The sequence below is a fragment of the Heterocephalus glaber genome, unplaced genomic scaffold (genome assembly GCF_053883595.1).
Source record: "Heterocephalus glaber isolate CG9 unplaced genomic scaffold, H.glaber_assembly_v1.0 deba00001600, whole genome shotgun sequence".
NCBI lineage: Eukaryota > Metazoa > Chordata > Mammalia > Rodentia > Bathyergidae > Heterocephalus > Heterocephalus glaber.
The window spans coordinates 41,725,059-41,742,021 of record NW_028258372.1 but is presented as its reverse complement, the minus strand read 5'-3'; the positions used below and the strand labels follow the sequence as shown (position 1 = coordinate 41,742,021).

General features: G+C 48.2%; 1 protein-coding gene across 1 annotated transcript; it reads left to right on the top strand.

Moving 5' to 3' along the window:
* Nucleotides 1-1,299: 1,299 nt before the first annotated feature.
* Nucleotides 1,300-16,878, top strand: Ctse (cathepsin E). The gene is made up of 9 exons (XM_004862073.3): nucleotides 1,300-1,791; nucleotides 2,420-2,564; nucleotides 3,100-3,217; nucleotides 4,199-4,317; nucleotides 9,682-9,881; nucleotides 11,571-11,690; nucleotides 12,753-12,894; nucleotides 12,985-13,083; nucleotides 13,376-16,878. The coding sequence occupies exons 1-9, from the start codon at nucleotides 1,721-1,723 to the stop codon at nucleotides 13,538-13,540; spliced, it is 1,179 nt and encodes a 392-aa protein (XP_004862130.1). The 5' UTR covers nucleotides 1,300-1,720; the 3' UTR covers nucleotides 13,541-16,878.
* The last annotated feature ends 85 nt before the right edge of the window (nucleotides 16,879-16,963 follow it).

Here is a 16,963-nt window from a genome sequence, read left to right as displayed (position 1 = left end):
CTGAAATGATCGTTCTCAGCTTGGCCCCTCCCAGCCTCCCCTTGTCCTTCTGGGGTACACAGACCTGTGTCCCCAGTGAAAGGTCAAGGACACCGGCTCCTGGGAAAAGGATGAATGCCAAAGAGCTTCTGTTGCCTCAGGATCAGGGGTCAAAAGTCTGGTGTGCCTCCTCCTTTCAGAAGTCTCTTCACCATTTCTGGATCCAACGGAAGGTTTGATTTCGCTCCAGACTCTTAAGCTTGCCTGATTTTTGGCCTCCAGAAGTGGAAAGCAGAGTCCACAGCAGTTAGGAATCATCCAGAACACCAGCTGGCCAGGGCGGAGGTAACCCCAAACCCAGGCGCCCTAATTCCTGCTTCGCCCTAGTGCCCCCGGGCAGCGTGGGCAGGCGTGGCAGTGGCGTGGCCTCTGCTGCCCTGGGTCCGGCTAAGGAAAGGTTTTCCTGATGGTGAGGTAACTCAGTCCCAACTCCTTCCACCCCCACCTGTCCTTGGAAGATCCTGTTCTCCCCAGGCACTACTTATGGGCTGAACCGTGTTCCCCAAAATGCATATGCTGCAGTCCTAACCTCCAGCACCTCAGAGTGTGACCCTATTCAGAGTGAGGGTCTTTGAAAAGGCATTAGGGTTAAACGAGGTCATTAGGGGCTGTTAGCCCAATGTGACCAGTGTACTCACAAAGCGGGGGGATTAAGATGAAGTCACACACAGAAGGAAGATCAGGGAAGGCGTGGAGGGGCCTCAAGCAATCAGCGCCTGCCGCACCTTCACCTTGGACCTTCAGGCTTCCAGGTCACACAGAAACAAATGTTGCTGTTTAAGCTCGGCAGTCTGTGGTGCTTCGTTCTGGCGGCCCTGGAAAACCAGCACAGTGCTTGTGGCAGCCCGTCCACTCGCCAACCCTCAGCGGGTCCCCGAAGAGCTAAGCCAAAACTTTCTGGGTCAAGAAATGTTAAGTAGATTCCCCAAAAGGTGAAAAAAACCCAGACCTTTGACTCTTCAGCATTCCCTACACAATTCATCAGGTCCTTCAGATGGGTTCTCCCCACAAATCCGCAGCCCATCTCCCCACCTCAGGGCTTTGGGGCATGGCTAGCTTCTGCTTCTCCACAGTGATGGAAAGATAAGCTGCCTTGGGGCATCTGAGGTAACGAGGAGGGAATAAGAAATGCAAACATTTGGGGCCAGGGATTTGGCTCAGTGGTTTTGCCGCCTGCTGCGCAAGCGCAAGAACCCAAGTTCAATCCCCAGTACCAAAAAAAAAAAAAAAAAGAAAGAAAGAAATGCAGAGAAAACAGACTGATTCATGACTCGGGTGACAGAACTGCCACACACAGGACTGTTTGGTTTCTGGCCCTCTGGAGACGTTAGCTCTGCCGCTCACAGTAGCAGTTCCACTGTGGCCTCCGAGCGTCCTGGGACACAGGGTGGGGTGCAGGAGACCCTGGGAGAAGCTGAGCCTGGGATCCCATGGACTCCCAAGTTCCACCCCAGACCGACACCCCTTTCAGTAGAGGGGAGTGGAGGGTGGAGGACTAGCTCGTTACACATGCTGTTTGCTCTGGGCATGACTATTAACTCAGCCTTATCATTGGGTCCTCAGAGCGGGCAGGGCAGGGCAGATCTAGGTGTCTGGAGAGTTAGTTCCCTTGCTCTGTGAGAGAGGAGAAAAGAGAAAGAACACCGGCTGCAGCAGACCGAGAGAAACTGCTGTTCCGACCATGGTGAAAACATGCCTGCTGCTACTACTGGTGCTCTTGGAGCTGGATCAGGCCCCGGGAGCCCTTCACAGGTGAGGCGGTGTCCCCAGCACGGAGCCCAACTGGGGACTTCCCACCCCCACCCCCTCAATGCAGGGCTGTCAGCGGGGAGAGTGCTGATGGGGAGGGAGGGAAGGAAGTGAGGGCTTGCATGACCTGTAGGAAGGTTTTCCAATAGCCACCTTGTGCATGGCCTTGATCTTCTGTCCCCAGGAAGCCAACCCCTGGCTCTACCTGTAGTGGAGGCCCTGCCTGAGCCCCAGGTCACTGCTCAGATTGCAAAAGAGCAGGAGCCTACAACTGTGGTTTGTTGCTCAAAACCTTCAAATAACTTCCCCTCAAATGCAGCTGAGCATCACCGCCCCCAGGAGCTCTTCTGTCCCTTTAAATCAGCCCTTCAAGGGGTTCAGGTAAAATTGCAGACTGTTGCATCTCGTACCGCAGAAGACCTCACAGAGCCCACGGCCAGAAGGGAGAGTCATGTCCACACCGGGATTCTGAGTCTGTGGGACACAGAGTGGTAGGCTGGGGCCCAGGGGGACCGTGCGGTTCCCCTCCTGGGTCATTCTCTAGTTAGCTCAGAGTGAATGCAGCGAGGAGGCTGGGGGAAGGAGAGGGAGGCCAGGCTGCACTGCTCCTCACACAGAGATCTGCCTACAGGGTGCCCCTCCAGAGGCATGAGTCCCTGCGGAAGAAGCTGCGGGCTCAGGGCCAGCTCACCGACTTCTGGAAATCCCAGAACTTGGACCTGGACCAGTGTTCCACCATGCAGGGTTCCAGCGAGCCCCTCATCAACTACCTGGATGTGAGCCCTCCTGGGCTGGGGGGCTGGGGAAAGGCTGGGGAGGGAGGAAGGCTTGGCCTTAGCCGCACCAGCATCAGGCCTGAAGACCCTCCCAGATTTTGCTCTTGGATAATTCACGTGATCTGGTCCCCTGGGCTCCTGTGCATGGAGCTCTCTGCAGGAGGAAAGGGGTGAAAGTGACAAGCGCCCCAAAGGGAAGGACCTTGATTCTGCCTTCAGCTGTGCAGCTTACTAGTAGTGACATTAGGCAAAGAGCTTGACTTCTCCCAGCCCCTGCTCCCTGATCTGTAAAATGGATCTGCTTCCCTTGCCTGGCTCAGGACAATGTGAGGAAAATCGAATCTAGTCGCTGGAGGCCTTGACTCGAGTTCTCCTGCCATGGCCTCTCTCTGGTCCTCTTATGTTTTCCTCCCTGAGCTCTGTAAGATCCAGTCCACAGACCCCAGCGTCTGGCTCTAGGAGTCTCCCTGGGGCCCCTGCTGAACATCCTCCCCTCCCCTCCACCACGTCCCCTGCCTCTCTCCCTTCCCCGCAGATGGAATACTTTGGCACTATCTCCATCGGCTCCCCACCACAAAACTTCACCGTCATCTTTGACACCGGATCCTCCAATCTCTGGGTCCCCTCTGTCTACTGCACCAGCCCGGCCTGCAGTAAGTAGGGCCAGGAGACCCGTGGGAAATGGCAGGCTGTCCTGGGAAGCCAGGTACCCTGGAGGTGGGGCACATGGGCCCGAAACTGGCCCTCTCTGCTTCCTCAGCTTCCCCTCCCCATCTCTGGATCTGCCCAGAACTGCTTACTGTTCAAATAGGGCTAGGCCAGGAAGAGATAAAATTTGGCTGCGATACAAGGCAACAACTTTCATACCGGTCAGGATTAATAGGAAGAAAATTAGCCACTGAAAAGAGAAATCTTTAGATTGATGACTCACTTCCTTTGGAACAGCCCAAGGAACATGGGAGAACGTTCCATTTGACTGACTCTTTCGGGGCAGGTAGGTGAGACTGGTAGCTTGGTGGCCTTTCTCCCACAGAGCTAGGGCTTGTGGGGCACTATGGCATGAGCATGTCCTTTTGGAAGTAATTCAGGGGATCCAATGAAGATTAGAAAAAGAAGACCAAGGGCCAGGGATTTAGCTCAGTGGCATCGCGCCTGCCTCAAAAGCACAAGGTCCTGAGTTCAATCCCTGGTACCAAAAAAAAGAGCAGAAAGATGCCTTGTTCTATGAAGGACAAGTCCCAGAGACAGAAAGTCCCTGGCAATCCTGAAGCTAGGTGTTCCCAAGGCTGGGCAGAGAGGGAAGTAATTTCCTGGAGTGGTAATTGTTTACCCCTAAGTTTCTCTGAAGGCAAGCTCTGACCCATACTGACGCCTGGGACTGCTTCTAGCACCTGATAAATGCTGCTTATCTTGGTGTGCCTCATGAGGTCATTGCAGGCAATCAGGTTTGCCCAGGAACAATTATTTGGTCCCAGTTAGGCCACACCTGTGGCTCAGGGGGAATGTGGCCACTCACTGGACGGCACCATGGCCGGCTTTTCTAGGGGTCCCCGCTCGGCAGTGGGAGCCGAAAGAAGAGACCCTGCATCTCTGGGGCAGGGATGAAGGCAGTAAGCTTTGTCTTTGCTTTCCAGAGACTCACCCCGTGTTCCACCCTTCCCTGTCCAACACGTACAGCGAGGTGGGGAATCCTTTCTCCATTCAGTACGGGACTGGAAGCTTGACCGGGATCATCGGAGCCGACCAAGTCTCTGTGAGTGTGATCCCGTCATCTTTTCTCCTTGCCCGGAAGCTTAGGAGACAGAACATTGTTCGGAGGTCTTAGGGGACAGTGTCAGATCTGTCTCAGGAAAAGGCCAGATTCTAGGGAAAGGGAAGCAGCCACATTCCCTTCCCAGATGGCAGTAGAGGGTCTGTCTGCTCAGCACCCCTGCCCCTTGAGGGCTGGCTCAGGGTTCTGCCACAGGAAACACTGCCTTGTGCACATGTCTGTGGTGGGGCTGGGTCACCAGGCACATGAGGAGACAAGACCTTGAATGATAAAGAAGTCCAAGGCACAGGGCAAGGGGTGGGAGGACTCAGTTAGTGAAAGAGCAGGGCAAAGTGGGAAATAGTCCAACCGCAGGGACAAGGTGGAATTCGGATGTCAAAACAAAGACCCAAGGTCTTGTGAGCTGCTTCTTAACCCCGCCTTGACCAAAAGGCTGATGGTCCTGGGTCCACAGAGATCAGCCTGGTGTAAAACCAGGATCAAGAGAGCCCTGGTCCTCCTGGGAACTTCACACAGGCTTATGGGCCTCAATCTACACCCATGCCTTGGGAAAACTGAGGTTGATCCACCCGCTCAGAGCGTCATTCTGGTTCTGGGGTCATCCCAAGGCTAGCAGGGCCCAGCCTCACCAACACCCTTCCGAAGGGGGTGAGGGTAGGTCACATTATTAAGTAAAAAATGCCAAAGCAGAAAAACACTTTGTATGTAAGTAAGAAATCATACATATAAACACACTGATAAAACAGTACACTGTGGAACCATGTGTAGGAGTATAAAAATACACTGTACGTGGACATATAAAAGGACAAATAACTCTGCCGAGGGCTATATTCCAAGCCAATAGTTTTAACAACCTCTGGAAAGCAGGGAAGGGATTGAAATGGGCATGGAAACCTAACCTACAGTGTCACTTCCCTGCAGGACACGCCTCATTACTGAGGCTGGAGGTTTGGGCAGTTAGAGAATAGTGGGGACCTCCACTCACCCTCATCCTCACCGGTTCCAGTTCACCCTTCTCCCACTTGCTAACTGTCTTCTCCTTCTGCTGCAAAAACTGTAGACCTCGGGCTGCAGCCCTAGGTCAGCAACTACGTTCTGAAATATGCTGTGTAACTGACATTACAATTGCAGATAGTCAATTATCTGAAATACAGGCTCATATACATCAAACTTGCCAAAATTTGTGGATGCTGCCAATGCAGTCCTAATGGGATAATTAAAACTTGAAATGCCTGTAATAGAAAAACCAATGACTTAAGCATCTATTTCAAGCAACAAATAAGCAACAAGAAAGGCACTAACAAAAAACAGCAAACAAGGGCTGGGGATTTAGCTCAGTGGTTCCAGTGCCTGCCTTGCAAGCGCAAGGTCCTGAGTTCAATCCCCGGTACCAACCCCCCCCAAAAAACCCAGCAAACAAAACCCCCAAAAGTAGAAGGAAAGATGTAATAAATGGAAAAAAAGAACGTCAGTGAGCTAGGAAAGGCATACTACAACAAAACCAAAAAAGCCCAAAATTAACTCATTGCAAAGAATAAAATTGATAAATCTCTAGTATGATTAGTTAAGAAAAATGAAAGAAAATACAACTTAACAATATTAGCAATGAAAAAAGAGGATATTACACCATGTCTGCCTAGAAAGCGCAAGGTTCTGAGTTCTATCCCTGGTAACAGGGGGAGTAAAAAGAGGATATTATAGACATTAAAGTAAAAGGACATCAAGAATAGTTTATATTGATGAACTTTACAATTAAAAGAACAGGCAAATATCTTGAGAAATGGCATAACAAAATTGACACAAGAAAAAATAGATAATATGAATAGTCCAGTGTCTATTATAAATATTGACCATTATTTTATATATCTCTGCAAAGAAAACTGCAGACCCAGGTAGGCTCACTGGTGAATTCTTCTATACATTTAGAAAAAAAAATAGCACCAGTCTTATAATACTCTTCAGATAATCAATAAATGAACACTTCATAACCCATTTTATGAAGCATAACTTTAATAATGAAACTTGAAGGCTCGGGGATTTAGGTCAGTGACACTGCACCTGCCTTGCCAGCACAAGGTCCTGAGTTCAAGCCCTGGTACAGCAAAAAAAAAAAAGAGAGAGAGAGAAAAGAAACTTGAAAATGACACTATAAAAATTAAGCAATCTCTCTCTTATGAATGTGGATGCCAAAATTCTAAACAAAATACATACTAGCAAATAAAATCTCATGATATAGAAAAGGATAATACATCTCAATCAAGAGTCATTTCTTCCTAAGAATTTACCTCCTAAGAGAATAAAAACAGAAAAGTCATATGATAATCTCCATTGATAAAATTCAACATCTATTCATGACTTAGAAGAAATTATTAACAAACTAGGACTAAAAAGTAACTCCCTTAATCTAATTTTTTAAAAACCTGCAAAAATGCCACAGCAAACCTTATTTGTTTTGGGGTTTTGTTTTTTTTTTTTGGTACCAGGGATTGAACTCTGGTCCTTCCGCTTGCGCAGCAGGCGGCGAAACCACTGAGCTAAATCCCTGGCCCAGCAAACCTTATACTTAGTGGTGAATTGCTGATAGTCTTTTCTCTGAGATCAAGAATGAGACAAGAAAGTTCATTCTTACATTTTTTTATTTTTTGGTACCGGGGATCAAACTAGGGACCTTGCTCTTTCAAGGCAGGTGGCAGCACCACTGAGCTAAATCCCCAGCCCCATTCTTACTATTTTTATTTAATATTGTGCTAAAGATCCTAGCCAATGTGATAAAGCAAGAAAAAATAAATTAAGAGCATTAAGATTGGGATAAAATATAAACACCTTCATTAATATACGATAAATTCTTTTTGTAGAAAAATGTTTTTAGTATATGTGCTGCTGAAGCAAGCACATGTAGAAAATGTTTTTAAAACTACAGACCAACTACAGGGGTTATTATTAAGTAAATTTAGTAGAGTTTAGTTGCTGAAATCAACATAAAAATCATGCATATTTCTATGTAACAGGAAAAATACTTAGAAAGCAGATTTTTAATGACACTATTTATATAATACCATCAAAGATGTCAATTAACCCAGACATGGTGGCTCATGCTTATAATCCCAGCACACTAGGAGGCTGAAGCAGGAAGATCACAAATTCATGTGCAGCCTGGGCAATTTAGAGACGTAGTGAAACCCTTTCTCAAAATAAAAAATAAAAAGAGTTGAGGATATGGCTCAGTGTGAAAGCCTTGGGTTTAATCCCTAATACCATGAAAAAAGACCAACCAGCTTGAAGTAAATTTAACAAAATATGTGCAAAACCTCCATTCTGTAATCTGTAAAACATTATGCCTGTAGATTAAATGACTCCGTTTTATAAAGAGCTAAAAAAAATTTCAAACTGATCTACAGATCCAGTGTTGACTCAATGAAAACCCTCCAACCAGAACAATGGCATTTTTTTTGTTAGTAATTAACAAGCTGGTTCTACCATGTATGTGGATGTAATGTAATACACCAAGATAGTCTTGATGAAGAAAAACACTACCAAATATTAACATGCATTATAAAGCTATGGTAATTTAGACAACATGGTATTGGCACAGGAATAAAAATAACCAAATGCAACAGAATATAAAATCTAGAAACTGTCTAAACAATTATCTGACTTACCTTGAACATGATAATGTAGTATGTGGAAGAAGCAATGGTATATTTATTAAATAGTGCTAGGTCATTTGGATATTAAATATTTTAAAAAGGAATCTTTATTTCTATATCATGTTATCAAACTTCAGTAGATCACATATCTAAATGAAAAAAGTGAAGCAATAAAGCTTTTAGAAGAAAACATGGGAGAAATGTTTTCATAACCTCAGGGAAGGAAAAAGTTTCTGAAGCAAATTACAAAAACCCCTAATAGTACAGGGAAAATTAATCCCATTAAAATTCACATCTTGGGCCAGAGATTTAGCTCAGTGGTTTTGCCACCTGCTGTGCAAGTGCAAGGACCCGAGTTCGATCCCTGGTACCCAAAAAAAAAAAAATTCACATCTTGCCAAACGTGATGGTGCATTCCTATAATCCCAGGAGGAGGATTGCCATAGGTTTGAGGCCAGCCTGGACTACATAGTAAGACCCTGTCTCAAAAAAAAAAAAAATCCCACAAAAAAATCTGTATCTTTTGTTAATTAAGATCTATCTGGTTCCAGGTTTTTTTTGGGGGGGGGTTGGTTTTGGGGGTTTTTTTGGTACCGGGCATCGAACTTGGGTCCTTGCTCTTCCGAGGCAGGAGGCAGAACCACTGAGCTAAATCCCCGGCCTGGTTCCAAAATATTAACAACAAGGAAATGCAGAAACTTACTTCATAAGAGGATATCCTAATGTTCCATATCATTAATCAGCAGGAAATACAAATAAAACCACAATGTAACCCTCTGCATATCTATTAAAAAACTAAAATATTTTTGGAGATTTAGCTCAGTGGTGCTGCCGCCTGCCTCACAAGCACAAGGTCCTGAGTTTGATCCCCTGTACCAAAAAAACTAAAATATCAGGGAAAGTTAAGTAATATCTAGGGTTAGTGAGGATACGAAGCAATCAGAACTCTCACATTATTGTAGTGGAAACATCAATGGGTACCACTGTTTTGAAAATCTCTGTAGTATATTCACTCAAGCAGAACGCGTATTTACCCTATGGTCATCATTTTACTCCTAAGCTTATGTCCAACAAAAATCATACATGTTTTCATCAGATGAAACATATTAGTAGCACTGTTAGTAATAGTAGTCAATCACAGGAAACAACTTAAATATCCATGAATGGGAGAATGGGTAAGTTATGGTGATAGATTCATACCATCAAATACTAATGAGAATGAACAAATGACAGCAGCATTCAATAAGCACTATGCTGAGTGACTGAAGCTGGATACCAACATCATACTGGGTGATTCAATTTATATACAATTAAAAACTGGCAGAACCATCAATGCTATTAGAAGTCGGGAGGGTGGTTGTTTTGGGAGGGAAGCAATGATGACTGAGAATGTAGGAAGGGGATTCTGGGGTCAGGGATATCTTGGCTATTGATTTTGGAACTAGGTTACATGGGTGTGTAAAGCATGTGAAAAATTACTGAACCGTGCACTTATAATTTCTATAGTGTGTTTAGTTCATTTAAATTTAGATAAAGAAATTAAGAGGGTGGGAATTTGGTGACAATTTTTGTGGCCATTTAATCAAGAAAAGTTGAGGAAGGAAGACTTAGCTTCAGGACAGAGGGAGAACCCCGGAATTGGAGACCCTGCCAGTTCCCCCCACCCCCATTCAATTCTCCCTTGGGCCTTTTCCATCAGGTGGAAGGACTCACTGTGGTTGGCCAGCAGTTTGGAGAAAGTGTCAAAGAGCCAGGCCAGACCTTTGTGCATGCGGAGTTTGACGGAATTCTGGGCCTGGGCTATCCCTCCTTGGCTGCTGGAGGGGTGACCCCCGTGTTTGACAACATGATGGCCCAGAACCTGGTGGCTCTGCCATTGTTTTCTGTCTACATGAGCAGGTAAGTCCTGGTGAGTCCACCAGGTCAGGTTGGTGAAGACTGCAGGAAGACAATGTAGGACAGTAAGCTTGGCCATCAAAGATCTGGCTTGGCCTATTACCAACTGTGATCCTGGGCACTCGACCTCTCTGGATTTTGAGGGCATGGCATTTGCCTCATAAAGTAGATGTGCTAAACATTTTGTAAACTCTAGCACAATGGGTTGAATTTCTTGATCTCTGGAATTGGCCACTAATTCATGAAATTAATATCAAACTTTTATTATATGCTGAGCATGGTGCTAGACACTGGGAGACAAAGAAACAAAGAGAATAGTTCACACAGTTGCGGGAGGCAGGAAAAATTATAAAGCAAGCTGACAATAAAATAATTGCACACTAATGAATGGATAAACAAAAGGTGGTAAATCCATACAATGGAATATTATTCAGTCTTGAAAAGGAAAGTAATTCTGATTTATGCTAGAACATGGATTAAATTTGAGGGCATGAGACTAAATGAAATAACCCAGTTACAGAAAAACAGATACTATATGATTCTGCTTTTACAAGGTACCTCAAGTAATCAAATTCCCAAAAGCAGAAAGTACAATGGTTGCTGCCAGGGACTACTGGAGGAGGGAGAAAGGGTTCTTGTTTAATGGGTATATAGAGTCTCAGTTCTCCAAAATGCCAAGGTTCTGGAGACTGGTTTTCCAACAGTGTAAATGTTCTCAGCACTTCTGAGCTAGACATTCAAAAATAGTTGATGGGAACTTTTATATTACGTATATATTGCCACAAATTTTAAAAATGGTTACACACAGTAGTTGAAAAATCGTGAGAAAGATCTAGGTACTGCCTACCTGCTTCTAGGTACTCTTCTTACCTGGGCTCCCTGGCAAGTCACCTCACCTTCCTCCATGCCCCGGAAGGAGTTCTCTTATCTCTCAGACCTTTTCCCAGACAGGCCTTGCGTTCACCTGTCCCTGCCCACAGGAGGATCCCGAATTCCCTCTTCGAGCTGTGCTGTGTCAGCCACATGGCTGTAAAGCTGAGACCGCTGCCTGGTGGATCCAGAGGCAAGGCGGGGCTTCTGCTCCCTCCCAGCCTATTGGGAAGCTCAAGCCATGATGGGCACTAGCAAGGGCTTTGCAATCAGCCTAGCCCTGACTTCAGCCCTCTGACTCGAGAGGCTTCATCTCTCTGAGCCTCCGTGTCCTCAAGTGGACCCTAGGTTGAGGTGAGCGTTAAATAGAATGACATAGACCAAAGTTCTACCACAGTGACTTGGCCAAAGGCCATTGACTAGTGTTAGTTCCTTCCCCTTTCCCTCTCTAAAACCTAAAATTACTACAGATACTCAGTTCCCTCTTCCATTACCATCCTCCCTGGCACTGCCCTGAGTTTTGTATTTTTCTGACCCTTTTCTTCATGAAAGTGAATTTGTTTTGTTCTTATTTCCCCAGAATAGTGCTAGGTCCCAGAACATAAAACATCAATACCAATAAAAATCAGCCACTATTCAAGCGCTAGTAAATCAGGTTGCATTCAAAGTAGCTTCTTTGTCTTGACACAAAGGAGTGAATAACACGGAAACTCCAGACACCGCCCCAATAACAGTGGGGCAGATACTCTGGGGAAATGTGTTTTTGGGGTGCTTCCAGGCACAGTGTGTGGCTGCTCCTTCACAATCTGCCTTTCCTCACAGTAACCCAGGTGGCTCGGGTGGCGAACTGACTTTCGGAGGCTATGACCCCTCCCATTTCTCGGGGAGCCTGAACTGGGTCCCGGTCACCAAGCAGGCCTACTGGCAGATTGCATTGGATGGGTGAGTATCTTGCAGGGAGCACTTACAATTTGATAGATGAATGCTCAACTCAAACTGGATTCAGTGGGTGGCTCTGCTGTCCCTAGAGGCAGATACTGGGCCCTTTCTTGTGGGTTGGAGGTGGAGATGCCAATAAAAACGCAGAAAGGGCACCAGTAACCAGTGACCTTGTACCTGTGGTATGCCTCTACCTCACACAGCCAATAGCAGCATGCAGCCTGCTGCCTTCCCATCATGTGATGTTAATGAACACACATGGCGAGTGCGGAGTGACGTGGGAATATGGCGGTGGACAGGACTCAGATTTTACCCTCGTGAGGCTTGTATGGAAGACAAGGCATGCACACAAATTGCTACCTCGTAAAGTGGAAGTGGTCAGGGCCCCAAGACAGGAGCCGCCAAAAGACAAGACCGCTTCTATCTGAGGACCCCTGAAGTGTTTCGTGAGAGCGGGAGGCCTTAAAACTGAGTCTCAGGAAGGAGCAACTGAGGAAGTACGACCGGGTGCTCATTTTGCACCCACAGCCCTGGGCTAGAGAGTGAGGGATTCAAAGACGTGTAATTCAAGTTTCACTTCCTGCAAGGCACCAGGCATTTAGGATAAAAGTGAAAAGCCTCAAGCTCAGTCTCATGAGGGCTTTTCAGACTGCAGGGATTTACTCAGGTATGGATCACAACATCATTGTAGGGGTTCTGACCTTCGTTTTTTGTGGGGGTATTTTTGGTACCAGGGATTGAACTCGGGTCCTTGCGCTTTTGAGGCAGGCGGTGGAACCACTGAGCTAAATCCCTGGCCCTGATCTTCATTTTTAAATGAAAGGAATATGGTAGGAAATATCAGAGTGCATTTCATCTGAGAGACAGAGAGAGAGCGAGAACTAGGTCAAGAAGCAAGTATACTTCTTGTAACAGACCTCAAAAAACATTTGAGAAGTATTTCAGTGGCAGGAGAGACATGTCCACGGACATCATGGACATGTCTGGAGTCCTCCAGAGCCCGGCAGGGAGCGGAATTGCCAGGAATCCCAAGAATGGCATTGACTACAATTCCTTTGCTCTCAGAATCCTGGTTGGGGACAGTGTGATGTTCTGCTCCGAGGGCTGCCAAGCCATTGTGGACACAGGGACGTCCCTCATCACCGGCCCGCCCCCAAAGATCAAGCAGCTGCAAGAGGCCCTTGGGGCCACATATGTGGATGAGGAGGTCAGTGCCTGCCTGGGCTGGGGAGGGGACAGGAGCAGGACAGCCCGCCTGGCTTGGGAGGCTCTGAGTGGACCCCGTGTTCTGCTTTAGTATGCTGTGGAGTGTGCTAACCTCAACATGATGCAGGACGTCACCTTCGTCATCAACGGGGTCCTCTACACGCTCAGCCCAACTGCCTACACCCTGCTGGTAAGCTGCTTCCTCATCCGCGTGTCATGGGGCCTTCCCCACGCGCCTGTCACTTCCCCTTTTCAGACAGTTGTCCAAGCTTAGAGCTGAGTTTGCCCCGAGCCCCTCTCCCACCTCGTCCTGCTCGGGTGGGTGTGACATCCCCTCTGAGAGGGACACAGCTGCCCAAAATAGCGGGACCCAGGCCTGGCGGGGCCCTGCAATGCCGGCCGCCGCCAACGCCCAGGACAGCCTCTAGGGGGCGCTCCGTCCCTCTTCCCTGCGGGCCTCTCACCTCCTTCTCTGTCCCCAGGACTATGCCGACGGGATGCAGGTCTGCAGCACTGGCTTCCAAGGCCTGGAAATCCAGCCTCCCGCTGGGCCCCTCTGGATCCTGGGGGATGTCTTCATCCGACAGTTTTACGCCGTCTTTGACCGTGGGAATAACCAAGTGGGGCTGGCGCCGGCAGTCCCCTGAGTAGGGTTTCGCCTCCATGCCCAGCCACCCGACCCTTCCTGGGCCTCTTGAGTTGGGGCATCCTTTACACTTGTTAAAAAGTCACTTTCCATAGAATGCAGACATTCCCAAGGTTTCGATTTAAATTAGCACCGAACAGACCAGGAGAACACGCGTGTGCGCACCCGCACGCACACACACACACATCCCTCCACCATCATCATAATGGAGGAATTCTGTCCTTTACTGCTTTTGTTGATTTTTCACTGTGAAAATCTCCAAACACACACACAGGCAGAAGCCGTAGAACAATAAATCCCTGTGTACCCCAGCCAGCTTTTCGACCCCCACACACGTGGGTAGCCCCCTTTCCCTACACCACTCCCCACTTCCCTCTCCCGCTGCATGTACCTGAATTATTTTGAGGCAAATCCCAAGAAGCATGTCTTTTTATCCATAAACATTTCTAACAGCCTTAGATGATCAGAACTCAAACATCTCCCATTGTCTCACACATGTGTGGCTGTTTTTTACAGGTGGCTAGTTTGTATCAGGGTCTAAACACAATCCATGAGCTGCTTATTTGAAATGTCTCTTAAACCTCTTTTCTTCTGTAGTGTTTGTCCCAGTCAGAATTTTGCTGGTGTCATTTAACGTGGGTCTTTGAGCCCATCTTTCCCATGAAGTGGTAGTTACAGCCGGAAGTCTGAATTGGAGGCACAAACACATCATGGTGGTGCTGGGTACTTCCTGTCAGGTCCCCTCAGGAAGTGGGTAATGCCAAGTGCCTCTCCATTGGCAGAGTCAACACTGATGCGTGGACTTGGAGTTGTCAACCTTTGCTATCTACTGCGACTTTTCCTTCACCGTCCTACCTCATAGTTCTAACAGTTAGTGACGATCATTCGGGGAATTGTCAGGGAACAGATCTCTACTCAGGAGGGTGAATCTCATCAAAGACAAAAGGCCCTTGAGTAAAAAGGATTTGTAACTTTCCCTCTAAAGCAAAGCACCCGAGAACCAAGGGGAGCTAAGAGTTATGTAGCACCCCTGCAAGCACCTTCTCTAGGGTCCCTCCTGCAGGGGGGGGGGCCATCTGGAGCCGCAGGTGCTGACCAAAGTGATCCCAAAGCCACACCCACTGGATCTGCTGAATGGAGGAACAGGAGAGCGACTGTCTGCACAATAGCCTGCCAGCCCTGTTACAGAAATGTTTCTACAGCCTGGCCCCTTGTCCCCACTCCCCTGGGCACTGCTGTTCACCAAGGGTTTTCAAGAACATCGGGGCAGATGCTCTGATCCTAGTCATGCCTCCCTCCCCCCACACCAGAGCTGGACTGATTAATACTGCAGAGTCCTGGCTCCAGTTCCCAGCTTCCTCACTCTGCCTGAGCTTCCCAGGCATTCCTTGCTGTGCACCAAATGACATCCAGTTGCCAGGGCTTTGGGGTGCTCCAGAGCCTGGCCCCAGTTTGGCCCCCTCCTCCATTTCCATCCAGCCCATTCCAACCAAACTGAACCCCCATCCAGTCACGAGCACACTGTGCTCCCAGGGGTCTCTCTGCCCCACCCAGCAGAGGAGCAAGCAAGTCCCCAAACCGGCTCTTCTAGCCTTGGGGTAACGGTGAAGAGACGTTAAGGATGATACTCAGAAGAACCAGATGAAAACCTCCGGCACGGGTGCATGATTACCGTGATCAGCTGGGACCTGAAGCCCACTGTGCACTCTGTCTTCTGCCACCTGAAGGCTCAGCACCTCCTCTGCCCACCCTCAGCTGGAACCTGTGGCCTCCTGCAGCACCCTGCACAACTGGGCATGCCTGTGCCCAGGCCTCCTTGGAGCCCAGTACAAATCCCCCTCTCCTAAGGAAGGTGGGCACATTCCACCTCTAGCTCCTCAGGCCTCTTTACTCGCACAGTGTCTGTCCTACTGTTAAAACTCAGGTATCTATTTTTGAGTCCCCAGTATCTGGCCTACTAAATTATGGAATGAACGAAGGCATGTGTGGTGGGGACCTCAGGCCTCCTCTGCAGGACAGAGGTTGGCTGCAATTTGTATCAGAGTAAGGAAAGGGAAGTTGCTGACTTTTGATCTGTTTGGATGGAGGAAGTGGGGGCTGGAGCTGATGGTGGCTGGTGACTTGGCTTCCAAAGGTACTGGGGACGGTTCTGCAAACGTCCCCCAAAAGAACAAGTTTCAGAAACAGTAAAGGCCAGTGGGTCACTTCCTGTATCCCAAAGTCTCCTACAGCGGCAGTCCCAGGACAGTTCCAGCTTTTCACATCCCCCCCATCTGACACACACACCACACACACACACACACACACACACACCCCACATACACACGCATGTTGATACATGTTGATTTAAAACCTGGTCTCAGAAAGAAATAGAATATGGGGGAACACATCTAAATGGTAACAATTGAAGAACAAATCAGCTGTTACAAATCAGTGACTTTCTTGAGGGCGGATTGATGCACCCTTTTCCAAAAAAATCAAAATAGAAAATTTTGGGTAAACACACTCTGGAAAATTTTTCCAACTTTCCTGTGTCCTGTCCAATATTCGATCTCGTGGAAATCATTATGTCTTCCCTCCAGGCATGCTTGCCAGCTGATACAAGGAAATGAGCTTCAACTTGGGTTCCACCAAAGATTCCTTTGCTGGGCCTGTGCTGGCAGTGGGAGTGGCCAGGGGAGGGGTTCGTGGCCACCCCTTGCTCCTGTGGAATGCACAGTCTGTGGCCAGATCACACACAGCCACAGACCAGGGGGCACAAGGAGGGGCTTTCTGAGCAGGAGGACAGCTAAACTAAGGGATGGGCCGGCAAGGAGACAGAAGGCCAACTCAGAAGGAACGCGGGCGGAAGAGTGCACTGAGGTATTACCCACTGAAGGGCGCGCCTTGAGATCTGTGGTCCATAGGTCTTGGGCTTGTCTGAGCACACTTCATTCCCCTTCATCCACCAAGGTAGTCATTCCCCAAGGCCTGGTTCCAGGCAGCTCACAGAGATTCACAAATCAGCTTCCTGCCACAGTGGGTTACTGCTGCAGCCTGCTGAGCACCCCAGGTGGGGCCACACACCCTCACCTGAGGGGCTCAGGAAGCTGTGAGGACGTGTTTCACATCTCATGGTGCAGTGCGGTGTGGTGCAGTGTGCTGTGTGTGTGTGTAGTGTAGGGTGTGTGGCTGTGTGTGGTGTAGGTCGTGGGGAGTATGGTGGGTGAGAGGTATATGTGGTGTGTGTTGTGTGAGGAGTTATGTGGGGGGAGTGGGGTTTGTGGAGCGGGCGGGGCATTCGGGGGTGTGTTTGTGTGTTGGGTGTATGTGTGTGTAAAGCACTGGGGTGAGCACGAGGTGTGCAGGCCGGAGCCTCTTCCCACCAGGCTGGCAGCAGGACCGAATCTACTGCACGCGTATTGAAAACGTCACCCCACAAAAG

Coding starts and splice junctions, on each gene's coding strand:
- Ctse (XM_004862073.3), top strand. CDS start 1,721: ATGGTGAAAACATGCCTGCTGCTACTACTGGTGCTCTTGGAGCTGGAT. Junction 3,218..4,198: donor CTGCACCAGCCCGGCCTGCA/GTAAGTAGGGCC, acceptor TTTGCTTTCCAG/AGACTCACCCCGTGTTCCAC. Junction 11,691..12,752: donor TGGCAGATTGCATTGGATGG/GTGAGTATCTTG, acceptor CTTTGCTCTCAG/AATCCTGGTTGGGGACAGTG.